A 22,580-nucleotide genomic window follows, 5' to 3' on the forward strand; every position below is an offset into this window, starting at 1 on the left:
TTCTTATCCTCACATTATCAAAACTGTAATTTATTACTTTATTAGTGTCTTTATATTATACCCTAAGCCGGTCTCAGTGTTTGAAATTAAATTGCATCCATTATCTTGAATAGTGGAATTTTGTATAGATTTCAAGATCTATGAAGAAATACAACTAAGCATGTAATTACCCTTCATTCTTTTCTCTACAGGTTATTCCAAAGGACTATAAAACTATGACTGCTCTGGCAAAGGCCATCTCCAAGAACGTGCTCTTTGCTCATCTTGATGACAATGAACGAAGGTATGAGGTGCTTTATGATTTAAAGGAATCTATAGCTTGACCTGAGGACAAGAAGTTACCTTAAATTTTAACTCTGGGATCAAAACTACTCTCACTGATGCATTTGAGGAATACTACATGCACCCTCACACACACATTACGACATTATGACAGTGGGTAAAATCACCTAAAAAAGGGCAAGAACAGGTTAGAATGTATTCAGACATATTTAATATTTTCAAATCAGCTGTACTTTATGAACTTTATTCTAGGTTACTTAAGGAATTGGCTAAAGCAATCTCAGAAGCATTTGTAGTTACTTCTGAGAACTCAGGGAAGACAGGTCAAGTGCTGGAAGAGTGGGAAAGAAATAGCATAGTGTCTATAAAGAGATAAAAGAGAATTACAGGCAAATTACTTTGTTCTTTGAAAAAGTGGAACAAACAAATTATGCGTAAGCACCTGAAGGAGACCAGGGAGTTCAGTAACAGGCAATGTGACTTTTAAAAACTTGAAAATGTCTTTCTACAACTGAGTAGCAAGTCTTGTAGCTAGGGAAGGCACAACAGAGGCCAAACAGCTTGAGTTCTAGTAATATTTTTGACATTAATGTGTATGACAGTTTCATAAACAATCAAGGGAAACATGTCTTCAGTGAAACCACTATGGAGACTGCAAAACTGATTGGATTGCTATACCAAATAGCAGTTATCAATGGTCCATCCTTCTAATTGAAAGATATATTGAAGTGTGGGAAGGGTTGGTCTGGTTTTGATCATTATTATCATTAATGACCTCAGTGATGGAATAGAGTATGAGTATTGAATTTTTAGATAACATGAAGATGGGAAGGGCTGCTAAAATATTGGGAGACAAGGCTAGCATTCAGAATTATGCTGACAGGTTGAAGAAATGTTCTTGTAAAAGCAAGGTGGATTGTTACTGAGCCAAGTGCAGAGAAGTATACTTAGGCAGGAAGAGCACCTTTATAACTATAAGATAGTTTTGCAGTTTTGGTAGTTCCTTGAAAAACTATGTGGACCTTATTGTAAATCATGGTCTGAACATTAGTCACTAACGTCAAGCTGTTTTGAAAATACTATTGTTTTACTGGGGTAACTAAACAGGAGAACATGCAAGACGTGTCCCAGTGTTGGAAAGATTTCAGCTGGAACACACTGTCCAGTTTGGGCACTGCTTTTCAAGAATAAACAGTTGGAGGAGGTCAGGGAAGAGCAGTGGGAACAATCACAGATCTCGATAACATCACTTATGAAGAAAGAATGGGATTGGTTGGCCTGCAGAAGAAAAGTCAGGGACAGAGGGGTGCAGTAATAGCTTATAATTGTGTATGAATAATGGTATATGAGGGATAAACTGCAGTCTGTGCCAAAGGGTAAAGAATAATGGATTTAAAGTGCAGTAGGAAACAGTCAAGTCAGATACTAGGAAGAGGTCTCTGACTGCTTGGGTAGGTTGTGGAGCCTCCACCACTTGAGGCCTTTAAGAAGAGATTAGACTGCGGTCTGCCAGGAATGACGTAAGTAGTGTCAGTCCTGCCTTGCAGCAGATAGGCTAAGTGATGTTGCGAGGTCCGTGCCAACCCTACTTCTCTGTGCTTCTGTGGTTAGAAAGGACAAAGACTTTGTCCACACTGACGTTTTTCGTACTGGCAGAACATCAGCAGTACAGTCCTTCTGTGGGGTACTCAAAAGCTTTCAGTCAAAGCATGTTCCAAGTGTGCAAATTTTGCTCCCTCTTGCAGACGTTTACACAGTTTAATTACTTGGCAATCCTAATTATTATGATATTCCATTAGCATGCAGATTTCTGGAGTAATTAGAAGAGGATTAACTTTGCACATTTCTTTTAGCTTTTTCACCCACAGCAGAAAATTCTTGTACAGAACTGCTATAAATCCTAATTATACCATGGGCATGCTAATGTGACGGGCACTGAAAGGACAAGTTTTAGGGCTGGAAAAGGGATATTTTGGTAATATGTTATCAGAGTAGAGTGAGAGAGAAAAACTGAAGGAAAAGTGCTTTTTCTTGCACTGTGCTGATTGTACATCATAGTCATGGTCTCCCCTATTCATTCCCATGTCCCATTTGCCTCTGTCAGGCAGACTGTCCTGTTATGGATATGTGTTAGGAGGGAAGAGATGTGCATAGATTCCCATGTGTGTGCTGCAGATGGGTTGCAGACTTTGCTTTTGCAGTCCTCAAACTATGGCTTGACCAGATGCGTACTGCCTCTGCTGACAAAAGATTTAGGAGCTTCTTGGTTTCTGGGTTGTGCACTGGAGCATACTCAGCCATATACCATCTCCCTTGCTCAGGGATGTGTCTAGGTGCCTCATGCAAGTGTCAAGATGAGCACGGCAAGCTATTGCTGACATTGGGGGGGAACAGAAAGGAACTTACAGAAGGACACATGCATTCTGCTTTTGCAGACAGGATTGCGACAAATGAATAAATTGTTGTCTCTTTGCATTGTACTGAGCTCACTCTTGACATCGTGCTGTTGTCCTTGTCTGGTTTTGTTTGTCAAGTGGCTGACTTATGTTCACATGGGGGTTGTGTCCTTCGTTCTGTGTTTCTTCTGTATACTCCACTTCATGACTCCACTCAAAAACTCTTGGAAGAGAATGTGCAAAGGGTTTTTTAGGTGGGCAGTGGAGCATGTTAGTTAAGCTCAGATGTGATTGCAGCAAGATTTTCTGGAAAAGCATAGTTCATACTGGTATGCAAACATCATGCAGAAGCTGTGGAGATGGCCACCAAGAGGACAGCTTTCCCAGGCAGAGAGCACTCTAAAGACCTGCTAGTTATGATCACTGCAAGATCAGCAGCTTTGGTCCTGCCTTGGTGCTCACCAAAGCCTTACATATATATGCACAGTCCTGCAAAACAGCTTCTCGTGTGACAGCTCTGAAGGAGCTCCTTGCAGCCTAGAACAGCTTCTGATACAGAAGACAGCACCATGCAGGCTGCGCACCCAGAAGAACTAGGAGTTGCTCTGCAGTCTGTTCAAGGATGAACAGCCTTGAGGGAAAACATTGGTGGAGCTGGACCTACAGCCAGGTAAGAGGCATTCGCCTTCTCTTTCCTTATACTGGGGGAACAGCAACATTAACTGTGAGGGATTTTTGCACTATACATGAATTTATTTTTTATAGATGATGTTCTTTGCAACAGTTTGTTTTTAAGGCCAGTTGAGGGCAGGAGCCTTCTTGTTTCTCTGCTCTTCACTGCATCTGTGATCCAACAGGAAGTCCTAGCAAAAAAAAAATAAATTAAATTAAATCCCTGACTGTGGCATTAGTACCTAATAAAAAGAACTCAAAGATGAAATTACAGACTTTGCAGAAGTGCATATTTCAGAAAGTGCATCTATCTTTGTAATGTCCCTCCAGAATGCTGGTGGGAAGTAACAATAACATTCAGGCGTTATCTTAGGTGGCCTGTGCAATAGATTCTGAAGGCTGAATAAGGGGAAGAAGTTCTTTGTTGATCTTATCCCTCCTGGTTCCAATGTGATCTCATTCTGAAGGCCATTACAAGTTTGCATAAACTTTCCCTCTTCTTTTGGTCTGTGACGCTTGAAACTTTTGCATATGGCAGAAGTCAGCAAGGCAGGGTGCGTTGTACTGGTGCCCTCTCTGCTGCTTTGGTTTTGTTCAGTCAGCAGGCAGTGAATGATTTCTATCTATGCAAAGATAGAATTACACTCATAACTTGGCACCATTTTATTTCCTCTCCCACTCTTGGATTTCCAGCAGATTAACATCCTCTAAGGCTTCCTAGTTGTGAAATGGTGTATAAAGTCAGAATTGGTAACAAGGGGCTAGTCTGATTGTCCTAATCTCTTCTAACATGGCAGTGTAGCTAGCAAGAATTTTTATCGGTTCAGCACGTAACATACACCCACTTGGCTTTGCCATGATGTTGAATAGTAAAGGGCGGGGGAAAAGGAAGAGATTATTCATTTTCCTTCTGTGGATAAAAAGAAAAGATATTTTTTCATCATTTCATTGACAGGATGTTCTGTCTCTGCTGGATGGGGGCAGCCACCGAGAGAGGGGGCAGCGAGAAGGTTCAGAGGTGACCTGCTGTGGGAATGGAAGTTGGACCCAGTGCTGATGATTGTCAAGGATAAGAAGGAAATATAACTGAAACATAACTGGTGGGTGAGAGAGCAGGACTGAGAGTAGCAGGAGCGTCAGTCTTGGTTCCAGGATGTCACCAGTGCCTGTCTGCTCTGCTATGAGCCATGAGCCATGTCTGTCAGTCCCTATCCAGAAGCTCAGTGGCTCCTGGCCATGTAAAGAAGTGGAAAGGTTAAACGTTCACCATATCTGTATGCAAATGCTATGTAAAATTTATATGTAAAAACTATGTAAAAGTTGTTCATCAAGGAGTAAATAGAGTAGATAAATATTTAACATGCACTTCCAAACTCCACTTTTGGCATTTTAGCTGATATCATAATTTTTACAAGCATTTATTCTTTCTTACTAATGTACATGCAGCTGTAATGCCTGCAACAGCTTTTGGAATACTTTTGTGTATTTTATTACTTAGATTAATAATAAATTGGTTTGTTTGAACAATATACTGGTGGGAAACTGTTTTGGAAATGAGTCAGGAAATTTTATTTAATGCTTTTATTAAAATATTGAACTCTTATAAAGGTGTAAAAAAAGCAACGACAAATGAACTAAACAGTGGACAAAACTGCTGTATTTATTACAGCAACACACAGTGTTGCATTTACTCTTGCGTGTTGCCTGCGTGGCAAAGGTATGAGAATAAAGGGCGGGTTTTATTTTCTATGCTTGTCGGGGCCAAGATGTAAAGATGAAAACTGGCACTTGTACTGGGCATGCAAGCCAAGCAGTAGTTTTCTTCAAGCAAAAATTCTTACCCTTTTCCCAGCATCCTCCCAAACATTGTGGAGGGCACAAGCTACTGTGATACTGTAGGTAAAATTGGAGGCAAGTGGTGTAGATACTACCTTCTTACATGTGTGTTTTAAGTAACCCGTGTTCTGCAATTCAGGCAGTTTTGTAAGCCATGATTGGTGGCAAAGTGGAGTCGTATAGGGACTTACTGGCCATAAACATACGTGTCCAAAGACATTAGTGTCCAAATTAAGATTTCCTCAGCACCGAGACACCGTAATGTTCTTAAAATGTATTAAGGGTTGCCACAGAGGGGAAATGAATGTATCATGCATCTGTGTCCCCTGAAGACAAAGCATCAGAATTAGGCCTAAATTGTACAAGATGGATGAAAACTAGACACGTGGCAATAATTTCTAGTGGTAAGGATACTTAAATAGATTGTAGAATCTATAATTGTTAAGAACAGGTTAGGCAAATCTCTTTGAACATAATTTAGTTTGTCCTCTGTTTGGATGGAAGAAATCTCTTAGCTCTATTTTTGTAATTCGGGGATCCTCAGTAGTGGGGAAACTAGTATATTCTTTCTCTACACATTTTTCTCTTTTTTTAATCTATTTGAAGGGTTACTGTTATTTCGCACATCTGTTTTCTCAGCTAGATGAATCTAATTCTCCCCATCTTCCTTTGCAAACCACGTTCCTCAGACCACTGACTATTTCTGTTGTTCTCCTCAACTTTCTCCAGTTGGTCCACCTCTTTCTTGTTTCTTAATATTTTTCATAGCAACAGGATATTGTTGACTCCTACTTAGCATGCGATCACTGGAATCATTGGATCCTTTCCTGCTGAAATGCTACATTGGCAGTGAATCTTCACCATGTATTTATGCGGGTGGTTATTCCTACCCAAATACACTTAGCTGTTTTGCCTTTATTGAAAGTACATCTATTTTCTCAGACCATTTCTTCAATTTGCAATTATTTTATGTCCTAATGTTGTTTTTTGAAGTGCTTGCAGCTCCTTTACCACTAAGTATTGTCTTCAAATTCAGAAAACACACTCTATCCAGGTCAGTAATGACTTGGGTACTTTTTTTCAGTACCAACATAATCTAACATGAGGAAAGTTGTTTTCCACAGCTAACAGATGAATTTTAGTTGTTGTCCTGTTGAGCTCATATTGAAATATTCTTGAAACTTCTGGTGATTAGTGAATTTCAAGGACATTATTATTGCTATAAGCTTTATTCACGTCTGCATAATACCATGTTTTATTAAAGCACTGGCTGCCGGCCAGCTGGAAAGCCTCATATATGTGGAAGAAACCTAAGACGGCACCGTTCAGGAGCAAGATATTTTAGAAACAGGATGCCACAGCTATGACATATTCATTACACATCCTGTATTTTCCTTGCATTTGTAACTTAACTCTTTTATTAAAAAACAAACACAGATCTAGCTTCTGCCTGTGCTTCATATATGCCTACAGTGTGCAGAACAGTGCAAGAAAAATTCCCTTCCCATGGTACTGCATTAGTATTTCTGTATCCAGGAGTCCACGTTGTGCTAAAACCACATGGATGTTAAAGGGGGATATTTACTCTGCCTGCTGTAGGTGTCTCAAGTTAGCTGGTGCTCAAAACACCTCGGTTAGGAGCCTCAGGGTCTGGTTTCACTGTTGATTTAAGCCATATTCTGAGCTGGTAGCAAAGGAGGAAGTAACACCGTGAGTGCCAAACCTTGGCTGCATGTTCCTATTGCTCTCGCGGCTGTGGTTAGCCAGAACAGCTCTTTGAAAAGTGAGCCTGCCCCGAGGGTTAGTTTTCAGTCAGATCAGGTCCTTCCACCCTCTACCTGGCTGTAGAAGCCCTTCGGCTAGCCAAAGGGAGGAGAGGGCAGGGCAGGACCTCCCCTTTTGGCCACAGCAGGGGCGGAAATCAAATGAAGCGACAGCAAACCTGCACCTTAATTACCCTTACTAGTCATTGGACAAAGTCAGAGGATGGAAATAGATGGCATGAATACCTCTATGATGAGCTATTGTTCCTTGCCAGGAATGCTCAAAATGTAGAGCTAAGCCACTCAGAAGATGGGAGATGAAAAGAAAGAATAAGAGATGAGAGAGAACTGCACAGTGAGGCATGGCAGAGTGGGGGGCAGAGGGCTTTGTTAAGTCAACGACATGGCTTCCTTGGGTTATATTAAGATTTTTGTGACCGAGTTGGATCGTTTTCTTCCCCCTCCTTTTTGGGAGTAGCATCAGGGAGCTGGGTGCAGGGTGCACAGCAGGACCGGCTGCATCCCATGAAGGTTTGCGGAGGTGTGAGTGTCCCACCAACTCCAGGAGATGGTCAGCAGACCGTGGTAACTTGGGGACCAAGGAGATGTGCATATACAAGTTAAATGTATATGTAACAGATTTGGTACCGAAGAGACTGGTGCAAAACCCCTCTGTGTGGGAGATTATCTTCTGATCATCAGTCATACTAGATGATTAGCCTGTCCTTTGAACCTGTAAGTAACTAAGAAGAGGAAACTCATCTCTCAAATCAGCCAAGGCATGCTAAACAAAGCTTTCCCTCTTTGGGTAACACCAAGGTATTGTCCAGGTAGACTGTCTGGCAATCCAGCTCTTCTCTGTGCCTTTTATGCCTTGTTTATGGCCTTGATTCAGCATGGGATTTAAAAGAGCCTGTTTAACTGTGAGCATTTCCATTGACTTCCTATAGATGTCAAAGGAACTATTCATGTGTTTAAATGGAAGCACATTCAGTCCTGCTGAATTGGAGCTTGCTAATGAGGAATACTACTTAAACCAGAAAAAGTTCTAGATTTTGGAGACAACAGTCATCTGGCAGCAGAGATGGAAATGAAACCAGGTAGAATTGCCCAGGCGTTTGGAAAATAAATGATCCAATTCTCCATTCAAGGATTAGCCATGAATTTAACACTGACTTTATTTTCCAGTGCATCCATCTCATTTACCCAAGAATTATTGTCTTTAATTACCATTGTGGTGCCTGCAGGCAGCAGTCTTTAAATTAGTTATGCAAAGTTCTGCTCTCAGCAGTCGTCAGGAGATTGTATCTGCTTTAGTATCAATCTCTGTACAACAGCCTGACAGCGCACAGACTTGGTACTAGGGATGTACTTTTTGTGATGTCAGTATTTGGCCTGGTAGATAGGTTATTCTCTTAAACATAACTAAAAGCACACACATTTAGTATTTATGGATATTTTTATCTTGAGAAACAAATACTGTCAGTTCATAGCTTTTTAGAGGTTGTGATTCACCCTCAGTGTTTTGTTAGACAGTTTATATTCTTCATTACAAATACTAGCGGCGCCATTCCTAATGGTAGTTATTTTTAATTCTGCATAAAGTAGTGGTTTACATATGGGCAGTATGTCACCCATTCTGAAAAACAGAGTTAAAACGGAGAAGTAGTTTACATAAATCCTTTTTATATCTAGAAAAAATAGCCTGAGACAAACAGTATTCATGCATGCTCATGAAAAAATGTTGGGTATAAACTTCTCTCTCTATATATAAAATAGAAAAATTAAGACTACTGCCAAACTTAACAGGCCTTGTAAAATTTTTCTACCACTGCAGTATATACGACCGTGCCTTTGTGTGCTGCTTTACACAACAATTAGCTGGCAGTGGTTCTGAAAATGCGTTACTCAATGCTACGGCTTTTCAGAATTAAACACAAAGGTTGAATAAAAGAACATCCACTCTTCTCAGCAAGTCTTTGTCTTCTGCATCAGAGCAGCTGGAAGCAGTAATTTGTCTTTTGCGTGGACAAACAAGGGTTTATTTCAACTAAAGCTCTTTAAAATGTTACTTCCTTTTTTTTTTTTCTTTTTTTTCTTTTTTATTTTTTATTTTTTTATATTTTTTTTCTTTTTTTTTTCTTTTTTTTTTTCCCCAGAAGGGTTGTAGGTAACCTGTCAACAGTTACTCCTACTCTAATAAGTCTTCATTAGGTGACTGATTCTGCAACCTTGCACAGCTTTAAAAGCCTACGTGTCTTCAAGTGGGAGTATTACCGGTACCGGTGCTGGAGGATCAACTTTATGATTAAGTTGCTTAGTTATGCATTTAGAAGAGGATGTTCAAAGAGCTTAAAGGAACTAGATATTCACGTTGATTGATACATAGCGGGAAGTGAACATTTAACTCCTATAAGGTTGTCTTGAAAATCCCCATCTTATGTTCTGAATGGTTAGACCTGTACATTTCCATTATGAGATGACATCTGCTTAGTAACACCACGTCTGGAAAGATGGAAAGAAACTGACCTTCAAACAAAAAATAATCTATAATACTACAAGGTTTAGTGGTGGGTTTTTTCCTTATGGAAATGGAGGATTCAGCTCAGCAACCAGATGAAATTTCTCTGTCATTCCAGTGCACTTAATGGAAATACCAAGTGTAAGTTATTTGACTGTTAGGCTGCTAACTCTGTTTTAATGAAAAAAAATCTGACAAACCCAAACAATGATTTAGTTCTTGTTTTACAAGTTCCTTACTAAAGACTTTGACCTGAAGTACATCACATCTTGTGAGGTAACAGCTGGTCTATCATTGTCTTCGGAAAAAAGTAACAGTTGCTAAGATTTCAAGAAACAAAGATGGTCTTTGAATCAACTGGAACAGCTGTAAGAGACTGACACACCATGCACTGTCAGCTGCTAGATTCAGATATTCAGACTGCCCCAAATGGGATACTTTAACCCTTTGGCACCACCAGATTCCTTTTCTCTCTGTTTTTCTTTTAAAAACAAGTCAGAAAAATAAATCGGGTTTTCAATTTGCCTTTTGCTTTCAGAAATTAAAAAAAAAAAACCAAACAAAACTATCACTTTCTTTGTAGGGATTTTATTTTTTGTATTTATTCAACTTCTGACTTATAAGCAATATAGAGACATGCTTGTTGACAGTTGAAAATTGTATTAGAAAAGTATCACCATGCTCCTCTGAGTGGCGCATTAAATAGGAAATATGGTAGTGTGTATCCAGAAAACAGCATTAGGTGCTATTTTAAGGCACTCTGAGTATTTAGTTTAACAGAGCAGAATGAAGGTGAATTGATCATGTCTAGAAGGGAAAGGTGGGTGGTAGCAACGGTCTCTTTAATAGACAGAGGCATGTGAGATCCAAAAGCTGGTGGCTGAAGTTGGGCACATTCAAACTGGAAAAGTTTAGGTTTTTCTTTTAGAGTAATCAGGGAACTGATCCATAATTTAAATTAGCTTGGGATGTGGCAGATTTTCCATTGCATGAAGCCTTCAGATCAAGCTTGGCTCTCTGCTGTTGCTGGTTCTTGCAGCACTTTCCGAAGTGCTCCAGAATATTGTGGGTTTTTTTCAAAGATGGCAAAATGTGATGACATGAAAATTTATTTCACTTAGAGTCAGCAACCATCTCTTGCAAACAAAGCGCTCGTATGACTTTGGTACGCCTGAAAGCCAAGCTGTTAGAACTTGGAGCCTGACTGAGTTTTGGACGCCTGAAATAAGCACATATTGGGTCTCTTGCTAAACTATTGTTTTAGTTCAATTACAAAGCATGGGATATTATTCCGGAGCCTCTGAAATTTTGTAATCTGTGTTAGATACAATGAGGAAAGCTGTAGTTCCCTTAGCATCCATCAGTTACTCTCAGTGCTGCACAGTGTGGCTGATCTTACCGCTGATGGAGGAGGCGAAGCACCCAGCAAGTGGTACCCTGAGCCCTCCGCTTTGCTTTGTGAAGAGTGCTGCTGATCAGACGATGAGACCGATGTCTCAGTACTGAACACTCTGTTTCCTTGCCCAAAGAGCCATGCTGGCTCAAGCTTGCTCCTAAGTGATTTACTTCAGTATTTCCAAGCAGCGCATAGTCTTTGCTTCTTATAAAAACTCTTTTACTAATCACATGTAACCTACTTTCTTCTGCCCTGTACTCCTAGGTCCTGATCCTGTGCCGAGTAACTAAAAGATTGGCAATTACCGTCACTGTTTGCAGAATCAAATTTAGTTTATACTTTTGGTTGTGGATGTGACTGTGTGAAAAAAAAGTAGATTTATATCACGACCCCAGAGGATTTGCAAGTTCTTTGCTCACGTGAATTAATGTCCTAGAGTAAAGGCTGATTTTATGATTGAATGATTTTCCAGATGTGATAATTGGGGTAAGCAGAATAGACTGCACAAGCTAGAGCTTTAATTCTTATTAACAGGGAAGCACTTTACTGTCCTCATAGTCTATTTTATATTTACAGTTACTACAAGGTCCATGTAAAGGCTAGACCTCCTGGCATCCCTGTCTCCATTTTGAGTGAAAGACCAAGTTTGCTGTCATTAAGCCAAATTCCAGCTCAGGTTTCCACATCTTCGTATTTTTCATCTGTCTGATAGTCTGTGAGATCTATTTGTCATGAAAAGTCAGGGAGAAACAAGAGAAACAAAACAACAGATTTAGGTATTTTCTGAATTTAGTTTTGTCTTTTTTTATTCTTTGTTGAAAAGATTTGTAAGAAGACTTTGTTGCTACCCTTGAAATGCTTGCTCTTCTTTTTCTTAGCAGAGGCACATCACTCTCTTAGGAGGTGAATGGGAATTACTTTTCAGTATCCAGAAACAGACTTTGGCCTTTTGACGTCCTAATATTTCCCAGAACAGCCAGCTGAACTTTCACCATGATAGACTGGATTTGCTGTGTTAAAATATTGTAGCGGTGCCCTGATTTCAAGTCCTGACAGTTTCATCACCGCAGTTGACCCGTGTTCCTCGTACAGCTGCTTTCTGCAACGTGGTTACAACATCCATGCAGATTTTCTTTTGCTTTTAGCAACTTGGTTTAAAATAGTGGTAAGTTGTGTTTCGTCCAAGTTTACTTGCTGTTCTTTAATGGTATGTTGTGTGTCATGTTTCCTCTCTTATTAAATCGCGTGCTTTGACTAGAACCAAGAATGTGAAATTATTGTTCTATTAATAGCGCATAGGGTTGGATTCCTTGACAGGTTGACAAGAGCTTTGCAGCACTGTGAAAACAGCTCTTCCTAGTCAAAACTGTCCTCAGCAATGTCAGTCGGCTTACCCTGGTACTAAGATACAGCTGAAATAAAGCTGCTCAATTGCTTGGGCACTGTGTGGTGGCACCTGGGACTTAATGCTCCCCTTTTCGCACTCACTCCACTCTCTGATGCCGACAGTCATCTTCAGAGCGGGAGGTAGCAGCACACGCCTTTTCAATCTCTGATCCCTTACACACACGTCCTCATTGAGTTCTTCATAGATTCCAACATCAATCAAGTTTCCTTGGCCTTCATATACCTTATTAATATAGGCTCAGGATCATCTGACTCCTGGCATTTTTTGGTAATAAGTCAATTGCATTTAGACTAGAAAGTCAATAAAGCTACTAATTTGGTGTGCGTTGGGATCTTCCTTATGTTGCAGGGTTTTTCTCACTGGCTTCTGAGTGTTTTCATTTACTGTGCTCTTTGGCCTTGGGACTTCCTTCCTCCTCTGGTTTAGGATTTTAGCCAAATTCAGCACTTGAGATCTGATCTTCACTTTAATACACTCAGTGTAGCCTCTTTTTAATTACCTGGGCTATATATCATTATGTTGGAAAATTTAGATTTCTTTCGCAGCAACTTCCTATTAAAACAATTGCCTGACGAATACGGTTATTGTGAATGTGAACGATGTGCATTTAGAATGGTTTCATTTTCAAAGGATGCTTTCATGGAAAACAAGGTTAAATTGTGTGGGAACAATGGAGGTCTGCAAATAGCTCTAATAGGTAGTTCCTTTCTTCCTTCCAATACTCAGTGTTCAAATCAGACTAGAGCACAAGAGATACAGGGAGGGAAAGAAAATAGAGCGTTACATTGTTCTTAGACTCCAGAACCATGTTCTTAAAGCCCACGGGTGAAACAATTCATGCGAAGGTTACATAGAGCTTATTTCTGCTAAACTTCTCCCCATTTCTTGTTTATCTGTTTTATTTGTTTTGTTGCTTTGTTCTAGTGCCGTAGTGACACCCTCTGGCAATGGCAGGAGAGTTTCATTGCCATTAGGGAGCTCTTTAGCAATCGGTGAGCAATCTCAGTGGAAAGGCATTGGCATACCCTGTGCTTCCTTCCTCTCAGCGCTGGTTTGGCTCAAGACTAAAAATCACACACGTGAAGTTAATTAATGTTGTATGTGAATGTGGTGGCTAATTATAAATACAAATACAAATTAAAATACTGTGTAATAAATAGTGTTGGGCGGGGGCTTTTTTTGGTGAGCAGCTTGAAAAGTCTCCCTTTGTACTTTAATTAATTTGTTTACATCAACTCTAAAGCATGCTTTTCTCTTCTGGAGTGCAGCCTCTGAACAAAGCCGTACAGATGCTCTGGCTGCTGTGCAGCTTGCACCAGAGCAGAGATGACTCACTGATCCCTTCTACCTGTGAAATAAAACAGGTTTTTGAAGATGGAGAAGCTACTGTGAGTTGTCTGCCTACTGTTAATTTTGTATTTTGCGTTGGAATGCTTTTATTTGTGCTCTTTTACACTGTGGGTCACAAAATGCAAACTTCTTGCAGCTGAGATGCAGAGGTTTGTGCTGCTGGACTCCTTCCAGCGCTCAAGCAAAGTTGAAGGCTGTGTTGTTAGAGAAACCCCCAGGCATAAATGGAGAATGATGGTTCTGAAATAAAAACCTTAACAGGACCTAGTGCTCGGTCCCGTACGGACTTTTATTGGCCAGCTTGGAAGGAACCCTCCCCAGCCACATAGCAGGACCGAGCTGTCCTGGACTGACACTGAGGACTCTGAGTTAGGACACAGAGACTTCTCAGCCCCGGGATGAAATAGGAAGGTCTGGCTCAGCTTCTGAAAGCAGCCATCGTTGTATCTGCCACCTGGGGTCACTGTGTTCAAGGTTATTAAAAAGGACAAGTATAAAGTAACAAAGAAAATATGAGCAGTAAAAAACATATTTCCAAACCCTAACCCCTGGAGGCTAAAATTGAGATTGCCATAAGTATACAAATTACTTGAAATTTTTATTGTGTGTGAAAAAATGAAGCCCTATATTTCAGTGTGTAAACAGAAGTCTGCTTCAACAGGTCAGAGATTTGTATAAAGCAAGAGATGAACTACCACAAGAAAAGTGTTATCTGTCTTAGACCTTTCCTTATTGCATTTTGTCTTAGCTCTTCTGCCTGTTGGTTCATACAGTGTATTACAACTGATTTTAAAGATCTTTGTAGCAGTGTAATTTTGTGGTTGAGAGATCTTCAGTGGTCTTGGTGCTCATCTTGTTTTACACTGGAATTACTGCACCTATCTCACTGGCTTTTCATATTCTTTACACATGTGAGATTATACGTGAGTCTAATATATATTTTGAATCTGCACCCATCTTACAGAATTTCTTAAGTGTGCTGTTATTTAAACCTTTGTCTCAGCTAACCCCACATGATATATTACGTACCTGCAGTACTTCTTAAAAGCACTTTAGCTGAATTTTCAAGCTGGCTAGGCTTAAAGTTGTCAAAATATGTATTTATGTTAAAACTCCTCAGAATGCTGTGTGGATGTAAATCTTTCTGTGGAGGTGCTGCATTGTGGGAGAGAAAAGGCTGGTTCTGCGCTGGGAAAAGAGCAGCTCCAGACGATGCAAATGCTACTTCAAACCCCATTTATTGTCTGAGCGGCATCAGCAGCGTGTGTGCTGCTCAGAAGCTGGACGTCCCTAGTGCTCTTTGAGAGCTGTCTCTCACAGCAGCTGCAAAATTGCTGCCTAGTAGTCTGAAAGAGAAAGTCAAAGCTAAAGCAGTAGGGCACAGAAACCCTTTTCCCACTCCTTTCTGTTCACAAATCCTTTTCTAAAGACCTGTAGGTACCCAGAGAACGTATTTCTGCTGCTGTACCTGGCCACTGGGTGGCCTCCATTAGAGCTGAAGAAGATAACGTACATCTATGGAGTGCTTTTTTGTTTTTTTCTTCTCAGCTAAATATTGCTGAAACTTCTAGATACTGGAGCTATACAATACGTTGCATGGAATTCAGGCTGTTCTTTAGTATGAAAAATTTGTAAATCAGTATTTTGACCCTTTTTTGTCATTACTAATTAGAAATCATGTGTGATGTACTTAATGCTTTTGTTGACATATCTGTGCATTCAATTAGATAAGAAGTACTTCAGTTACAGGTATAGTTGAAGGAAAACAGGATGGTGAAAACAGTATTGCACATAGTAGTGTTCCTTCTGTAGCTCTTTGCAAATGGAAATCATCCATTCTTTGCAATACTGAAGGGTTATATAGTCAGAATTGCCTTACTCCTGTGCCTTTTCAAATCAACTTTGCATCACTGGCACCACCTCTAAATGAAATTATTTAGCATATTTCATAATTACATGATCTTTAAAGCATCTCTAAAGACCACATTTTAGTCCTATTATAATCAGTATTCTTTGGAGTAATTCACTACTTATATCATCATGAGGTCAGAATCAGAACATTATGTTTTCATCTCTCATAGTGAGATAGCTCCTCATACAGGGTCTCATGCTGCTGTACACATAATTAGTACTATATGAAGAATATAAATTAACATGTTAGTTTTGCGGGGAATGTTGATGAGGTTGGAAAGGCATCATTAATATGCTCAATAGTGCAAAATAATACTTCTGATTTTAGCCTCCTTTGCTTTTCCTTTCAACTAGTTAAGCTAAAAATACGGCGCAGCTGCTTTCCCTTTACACATGTGAAAATGCGTGAATGTGAAGTAAGAGAGAGAATTGCAGCCCTTTTGGTGAGAAAACACGATGTTCAGTGCGGAGACACCAGTCTCATCGTCTTATCTTGAGAGCAGGGCAGAACGGAGGGCTGGCTGGTCCCACTTGTTGCTGTAGGGACTGGAAGGTTTGGTCCTCCCGCTGCAGCAAAGCAGCGTGACTGCAGTAGTATGCAGCAGGATGGGTTTGTTACTAGTTATTATGTTCAAGATAAATTGCTAACTCCACTTGGAGCTGCTAACTGCACTTTTTCCTTCTATGTGGCCTAAGTTGTTTTAAGCGCTGTTGAACTTGAGCAGTCCCTCGAAAGCACATCGTCTAGTCCTCAGTTAACTGCTGATAATGGATCAGATAGAAGATTCAGGCAGAAGTGGAAGATCCTTATGGATGTAAATCAATAGTTATTTATGACATCTAACTGCATTAAGTTTCAGGAGAAAGGAGAATCTGGCTGTAGGATCTCATCTGTAGCTTGATAGGAAGTCTGTGCAGGAGACCAGTAGAAAGGATGAATGGCAGTGAAAAGCAAATGATGGAAAGCTCTGTGAAGTATATTTATATTAATAATACTTGACTCTTAAAAGGTGCTCTTTGCCTGTTGTGCTTTGAGCTTTTTATTAAGAAGGATAAGTAACCATTATCTATGTTGAACACTTTTTGGATATCCTTTGCTATTGTGGTTGCTGAATAAAATTACAAAATAAGTATCTGATCCCGAAAGTATATCTATGCAAACAAGCTCTTATAATCTGGAAGAGCTCAGTGGACATCAGTGGGAGCTGCTACAAGCAGAAGGATTAATCGATATTAAATTGATGGCCAAAGTAAAGGAGCTGTGGACTGGGAGCAAAACAACAGAAAATATTGGTAGAAGAGAATTGAATTGTGCTCTTAGATAGCTCTTTTGTAAAACTAACTCAATCAGAAAGTCACTAATTAGTTTTTACAGATTCTGGGAGTGGTTTAAACTTGGCTGCCTTTCACAGTTACTGGAAATCTCACATAAAACAGAGTGTATTTCTAATGTGATTGAATTAATGTTTTCTTATTACTGGAGTCTGCTTTTTCCTTTCCTTATTTTTGGTGATTTAATATGCAGCAGTATAATATTGCTTTAAAACCAGTATATTTTCCTAATTGTGATTTTTTTGAAAGTTTCTGTTTTATCTTTTACTTTTCTTAGCGTTTTTTAGATCTTTGCTCCCTGATTCAGCCTCTTGGTAGTAGGGTCACCCAGCTTTCCAGCCACAGAGGCATGAAAAATCAGCATAATTAAAAGTTATATATTAAAGCAACTTTATAATAGTTTGCTTTTCTAAAATGCAAATGACATATGAGAGAAGACTCCCCCATGTTTGCTATGGCTGTTGCTTGGCAAAATCCATCTATTGCACTTGGAGATTTGGTGATTAATAGGATATTGCAGTTATTTTTATTGAAAACTCAGGGTTTAACTCACAGGATGTTTTTAGCTCCTGGCTTAAATTATTGATTATAATTTCTGGTCAGCTTGGATTCTTTTCCTATCTCTGTCCCCCTGGTATTCACAGTGATGCCACTCTGCCTTTCTTAAATCCATCAGTTTTACGTTCTGGTAATTTTCCACTTTTCTTCTCCTCCCGGCCCTCGGCGTGCTGCCTTACATCTCTCTTCCACTTTGCAATTTCTGATTTATTTCTGGCATCTGTTCAATTTCAGAAAAAAAAAGAGTCTTGAAAGGCAATATAAATTCCATTTTTATCAACATTCGTCAATTAAAATCTGATATTACCAAGCCTGTTTATAAATAACTTGAGTTTTCCAATTTTATGTTGATAATACCTTATACCATTCATTCCATATATATAACACTTTCATATGGCAGATGATGAGAGATGTTTCTGTGAGACTGTATATATTTACAAGTACAGAGATAAAATCCATTGACTGCACCCCAGTGTCACACTCACTGTGTGTACGCTCGCACTTACACACATGTGCATAGAAGTTGCTTTGAAAGATGAGCTTGCATGTGAATATCTGGTAAGATTTAAAACTGAAGCCTGAAATCTGGGCTGATCTCTTGAGTTTTGGTTCAAGGCCAGATTCTGGAAAATGATTTGAGTTCCGATTCAGGCAAAATCCCTTGAATATGTTTTTCTGGCGATATTTTGAGAACAGCTGATCTTTCCACATTTTTTCCATTTGGGTTACAAATCTTAAGAGAGTAACCAAGATGCCACTGAAATACTGCTGTTTGCAGCTTGCCGAAGGAAAATGCAACCCATGTACATGGTGCCATAATTTTGGCATTTTCCTCTGGCATATGTCAAAGCTCTAGATGACAGATAATGACATTAAGGAGAGCGAGCTGAAGTTAATTGCAAAGCATTGCTTATTAGGTTTGAAAGAGATACAATCACAGGGCATTCTAATTTCTTAAGACACTGATTAATATAACAGCTACAGAGAAAAAACTGGCAGTGAATATGTTTCTAGGGAGTTTGCAGGATTGCTGGTTTATGCATTTTCTTTTACAGCCTACACAGTTGGAGATAATTCAGAATCTTACTGTTTAAGAGTAAGCCAAGTATCTAAAATCTTGTGACCATATTTAGGGATGGATGAAATGTTTTGGTTAAAATAGCTCACACTCCTCTACACATGCCCATATTTCTGTCCGGTCTTCAGACCGGTGAAAGGAAGAAACAGGGAGAACCTCAGAGATTTCTTTTAATCCATCAGCTGGGTGTTAATGATCTCACACTGCTTATTCCAGTACCCAAATGCCTGCCTTCCCTCCTGACCTGGTTGAATCACCCAGTGCCTTTACCAGTTACTGCATTCATCCACAACTCTTACTTTGGTTTAATCATCACATTAGTTGAAGCTGGAGAAACGCTTTGTGGTACACGGCACTGGTTTGTTCTGCATCTCATCCAGCATGATGCTAGCCTATGCCAAGTAGGGTTGTCTCCTGGCAAGGGTGGAAGAATAGGGGGAAAATTCAGGAGATGTGGGAATGATAGTGTTATTTGGGGCTTACACCTTTATTCTTGCTGTCCCACTGGTACTGACCTTGCCCAGTTACTGTCGTTCCCTGTCCATCTGGCGTGTTTTTCTGGATAAATGCTGGCTGCATCTCTGGTGGGAATGTGCAAAATATGGAGAGGGCTAGTGCGGTTTAAAAATAACACTGATTAGCAGATAGATTAAAGGCTGGAGAAGGATGTTTGGTGGAACAACAAGAAAGGCAGTCCCAAGCTACAGCTGTAATAATGAAATTCTTACAGTAGTCTCAGACAATCTGTTCCCAGTATGTACCAGGACATAGAGCATTACCCGTGGCTGTGCCAAGAGACCCAACTCAGGCATCTCCCGATATTCGGTAATTCAGCACAACACATGCAATTAGACGGATTCTCCAGCTCTAACTGAAATCTAGAGGATGCTCGAAAAACTCCTAAAGCAGGCAAAATTAAACAGACTTCAGCTATATAGGAGGTGGACTCTGAAAGCTACCAGTGGCAAAATGGAAGATTGTTTTTGAAGAACAAGATGTCTCATTCCTGACCCCGTCACCTTCCGTGCGAGCCAGGGGGAGAGCACTGATGCCAATCCAATAGGCATGCTCAGCAGATGTCCAAGTCTCTGGTTTATATCCAGTGATACTAAAGGTTGTTTATAAAGGCAAGACGTTATTGTTTTGAGTGTTTGGCACTGCCTCTCATCTTTTAAAAAGTTGAGAGGAACAAATCTGATGAGGTTTCCAGTTATTTTGTCTCAGTTACAAGAGTAGGCTGTCAGAAATCAGCGTGTCTTCTCTGACAGCAATCCTGCACTTGTTTTACTCTTCGTTGCTCTACTAGGAAACATCTTTTTCTTGTCTTGGGAATACAGTCTGAAAGAATTCTCTTGAATCATTGAGTTCAGCCATCTGATACTGTAGAAAACCAAGTCATATGACCCCTCAGATAAGCTAAATGAAGATGTTTTTATTTTCTCCAGTTTATTGGGCTACAGTTGTTGGAAAGCTGCTCCGTAACACTACTGTTCCCATGGCAAGAGAGCATCTCATTTCCAGACTAAGTGTTTATATGTGTTGATTTTAAATGTCCTCATTGTCCATTAGTGAAAATAACTTTTTCAACTCTGATGTTCACCCTTACCCTTGCCTCTCATCTCAATGTATTTATAAATTAAAATGATATTTGTTCTTTACTTATTTTACTGCTGTAAATGATTCAAACTCTTTTATTCTTTTATAAGATAGGCTTTCCATTACACTTACCACCCCAGAATACCCTTTCCTACATCTTTTCGAATCAAATGTATCTTGTTTCTTTTGCACGTGGTGGATTAGAATTGTGCACAATATTGAAGTGAGATCATTTACAGAAGTGCTTTTTTACAGTGGCATTAACACTTCCTTGCTCACTTGGAAGCGACCCAGTTTCTACTGATAGAGGGTGGTTTTGATTTTTCTCCCAGCTGAGGGTAAAAAGGGTAGCTTACAGTTATCCAGTGATTTAATGAATTCAGATTAAAGTAGAAATTGTTGCTGTAACTTCAACATGCGTGGCCTTTCATGTTAGATTACTGAATTTCATTCCAACTTTATGATTTCAGTTATCAAAAGCATCCATTTTTTTCCTGTGAAACTCTGCAATACCTCTGAACACAGCATCTTCTTAAGACTGAGCCTTGAAATATTCGTACTAAAATTACCTCTGGGATTGTTCTTTCACTTCCAATATCAACTGTTGTTAATCTATCTTAAATTATTGCCTTAAACACATTAAGGTTCTTCTTCCTAATCAACTTTCCCATTTTAACCAGCAGTTTACCTCATAGCACTGAACATGCTTCCTTGAAGAACTGACGGATTTATTTTGTCTAGAACATCAGTTATCGAATAAAGGGAGAAAGCAGATATTGCAGTGTGTCTCATTTTCCAGTTACCTCTATGACTTTCATTATTCTTGCCTGCAAAATTTGTTTTTAAGCCTTGCATTACTGAGGTTGGACTAATGGGGAATCTATAGCTGCACAGGTTACCTTGGGATGACATCAATCTATAGCCATCGAAGATGATGAACAAAGTGCCTTTTAGTCGAGTCTTTTCTGAGTTGATTAGGAAAAGGTCAAACATGGGTGCTGCAATCCTGATTTCACATCAGGAAAAATATACTTTCCTGAGCCTTTCAGAATAAGAATTTCAGACTGTAGGATGTCTAACAGATTTAGTTTTCAACTGCATAAAAACTAACTACAAGGCTATCTCCCCCTCAAATTACTAGTGAAGTAGACAGTATTTTTAGAAATCTCTATTTCTAATTTGAAAAATCGAACTGAAAGAGGTTTATACTTCTCCAGCAGGTCACTGAGTCACTACTGCTCTTTAAATCTTATCCGAAACTTCCCTTGTTATTTCCTCATCATTTTGCATCTTGTGAAATAATTACCATATAAAATGGTTCACCATATAAATGAGTTCACCATATAAAATATATATTGTATTGCATTAAGAATCCAATCTGCACAGTAGCAAAAAGAAGTTCAATTTTAAGGGAAAATTTTTGGCACTATTTCAAAGTGAAAGTGACATTAAATGTAAATATTCTGAATATTGTAATTGTTGTCGCTATTCGTTGGTAGTCCCTTTTATGAGCATCCTTACAGAGGTAAATAGTTTGCAAGAAACAAGATCTGCCTGTTCTGGACACAGCTTCTGCTCAAAGGAGACAGCAGTCCTTTTGCTGAGAATTTCAAAGTTGTACTTATTAATTGAGTCTGTTTTGGCATCATATTTTCCTGAACAGTACTGTCCTAAAATTATCAGTTCTTCTGAAAACCCATAAATGTGGATTTTTGGCTTCTAATTTTGAAAATCTTGGCTATAAATTTTATATAGTGATTCTGTCTGTCGAGAGAACACTTAGCCTGAGCTCTCATCAGGATTTAGAAGACGGAGTACAAAGACATTTTGTCTTTTGCTTGTCTGTTTATTATCTTCCTTCCATGTTCCAATTTTTGCATAGTTGAAAATCACTTTTCCTTTCTTTGCAAGCTAAGAAATAAATCCTGCTTAAGAGTGCAGCCATTCCGCCATTCCTTGAATTACTAAGAATGTTAATAAAATTCAATGAAATACAAAGTGTTCATATTAATGAGACTTCAGAGGCTTCTAAAATATTTGGAGCAATAATATTTTATGGATTGTTTTGGAGTACTCTCTGTAGAGGTCAACTGTGATATGATCGCTGAAACCTGTGGCTATACTGTAGCTTTAGGAGACATGCGTAAAAATAAACCGCATCGCTTTGATAGACCAAAACAGCCAGCAGGAAATAAGGGCAGAACCATACACCACCGAACACCGGTGGCATGGAAAAGGCCATTAAAACAAATAATATAAATGAGCCTGAGACGGCTATAAGACCTGCAAGGTGATTAATGCCTGTGGTGACAAGTTGGAGGCATAGGAGGAGATTAAAGATTAAGTTAAAGGTAACAGTGCTAACAGGCCTTTTCCTGCCCAGCGCTTCTAATTGCTCTTCCTTCCTGCAAACCCAGTGGCCAGCACTGCCTGCGCAGCGCCGCATTCCTCCCTGAGACTTGTCAGACTGATAGATAAATG

At 39.5% G+C, this 22,580-nt stretch overlaps 1 protein-coding gene across 4 annotated transcripts in view; it reads left to right on the top strand.

The window, feature by feature from the left end:
* Window positions 1-22,580, top strand: part of PRKAR1B (protein kinase cAMP-dependent type I regulatory subunit beta) — a 101,011-nt gene that overhangs the window by 20,292 nt on the left and 58,139 nt on the right. For all 4 annotated transcript variants that reach the window (XM_054842898.1, XM_054842899.1, XM_054842900.1 and 1 more), the window contains exon 4: window positions 192-283. In XM_054842898.1, the coding sequence (XP_054698873.1) occupies window positions 192-283 (92 nt within the window). The remainder of the gene's footprint in view (window positions 1-191; window positions 284-22,580) is intronic.

The sequence above is a fragment of the Grus americana genome, chromosome 15 (assembly GCF_028858705.1).
Source record: "Grus americana isolate bGruAme1 chromosome 15, bGruAme1.mat, whole genome shotgun sequence".
Taxonomy (NCBI): domain Eukaryota; kingdom Metazoa; phylum Chordata; class Aves; order Gruiformes; family Gruidae; genus Grus; species Grus americana.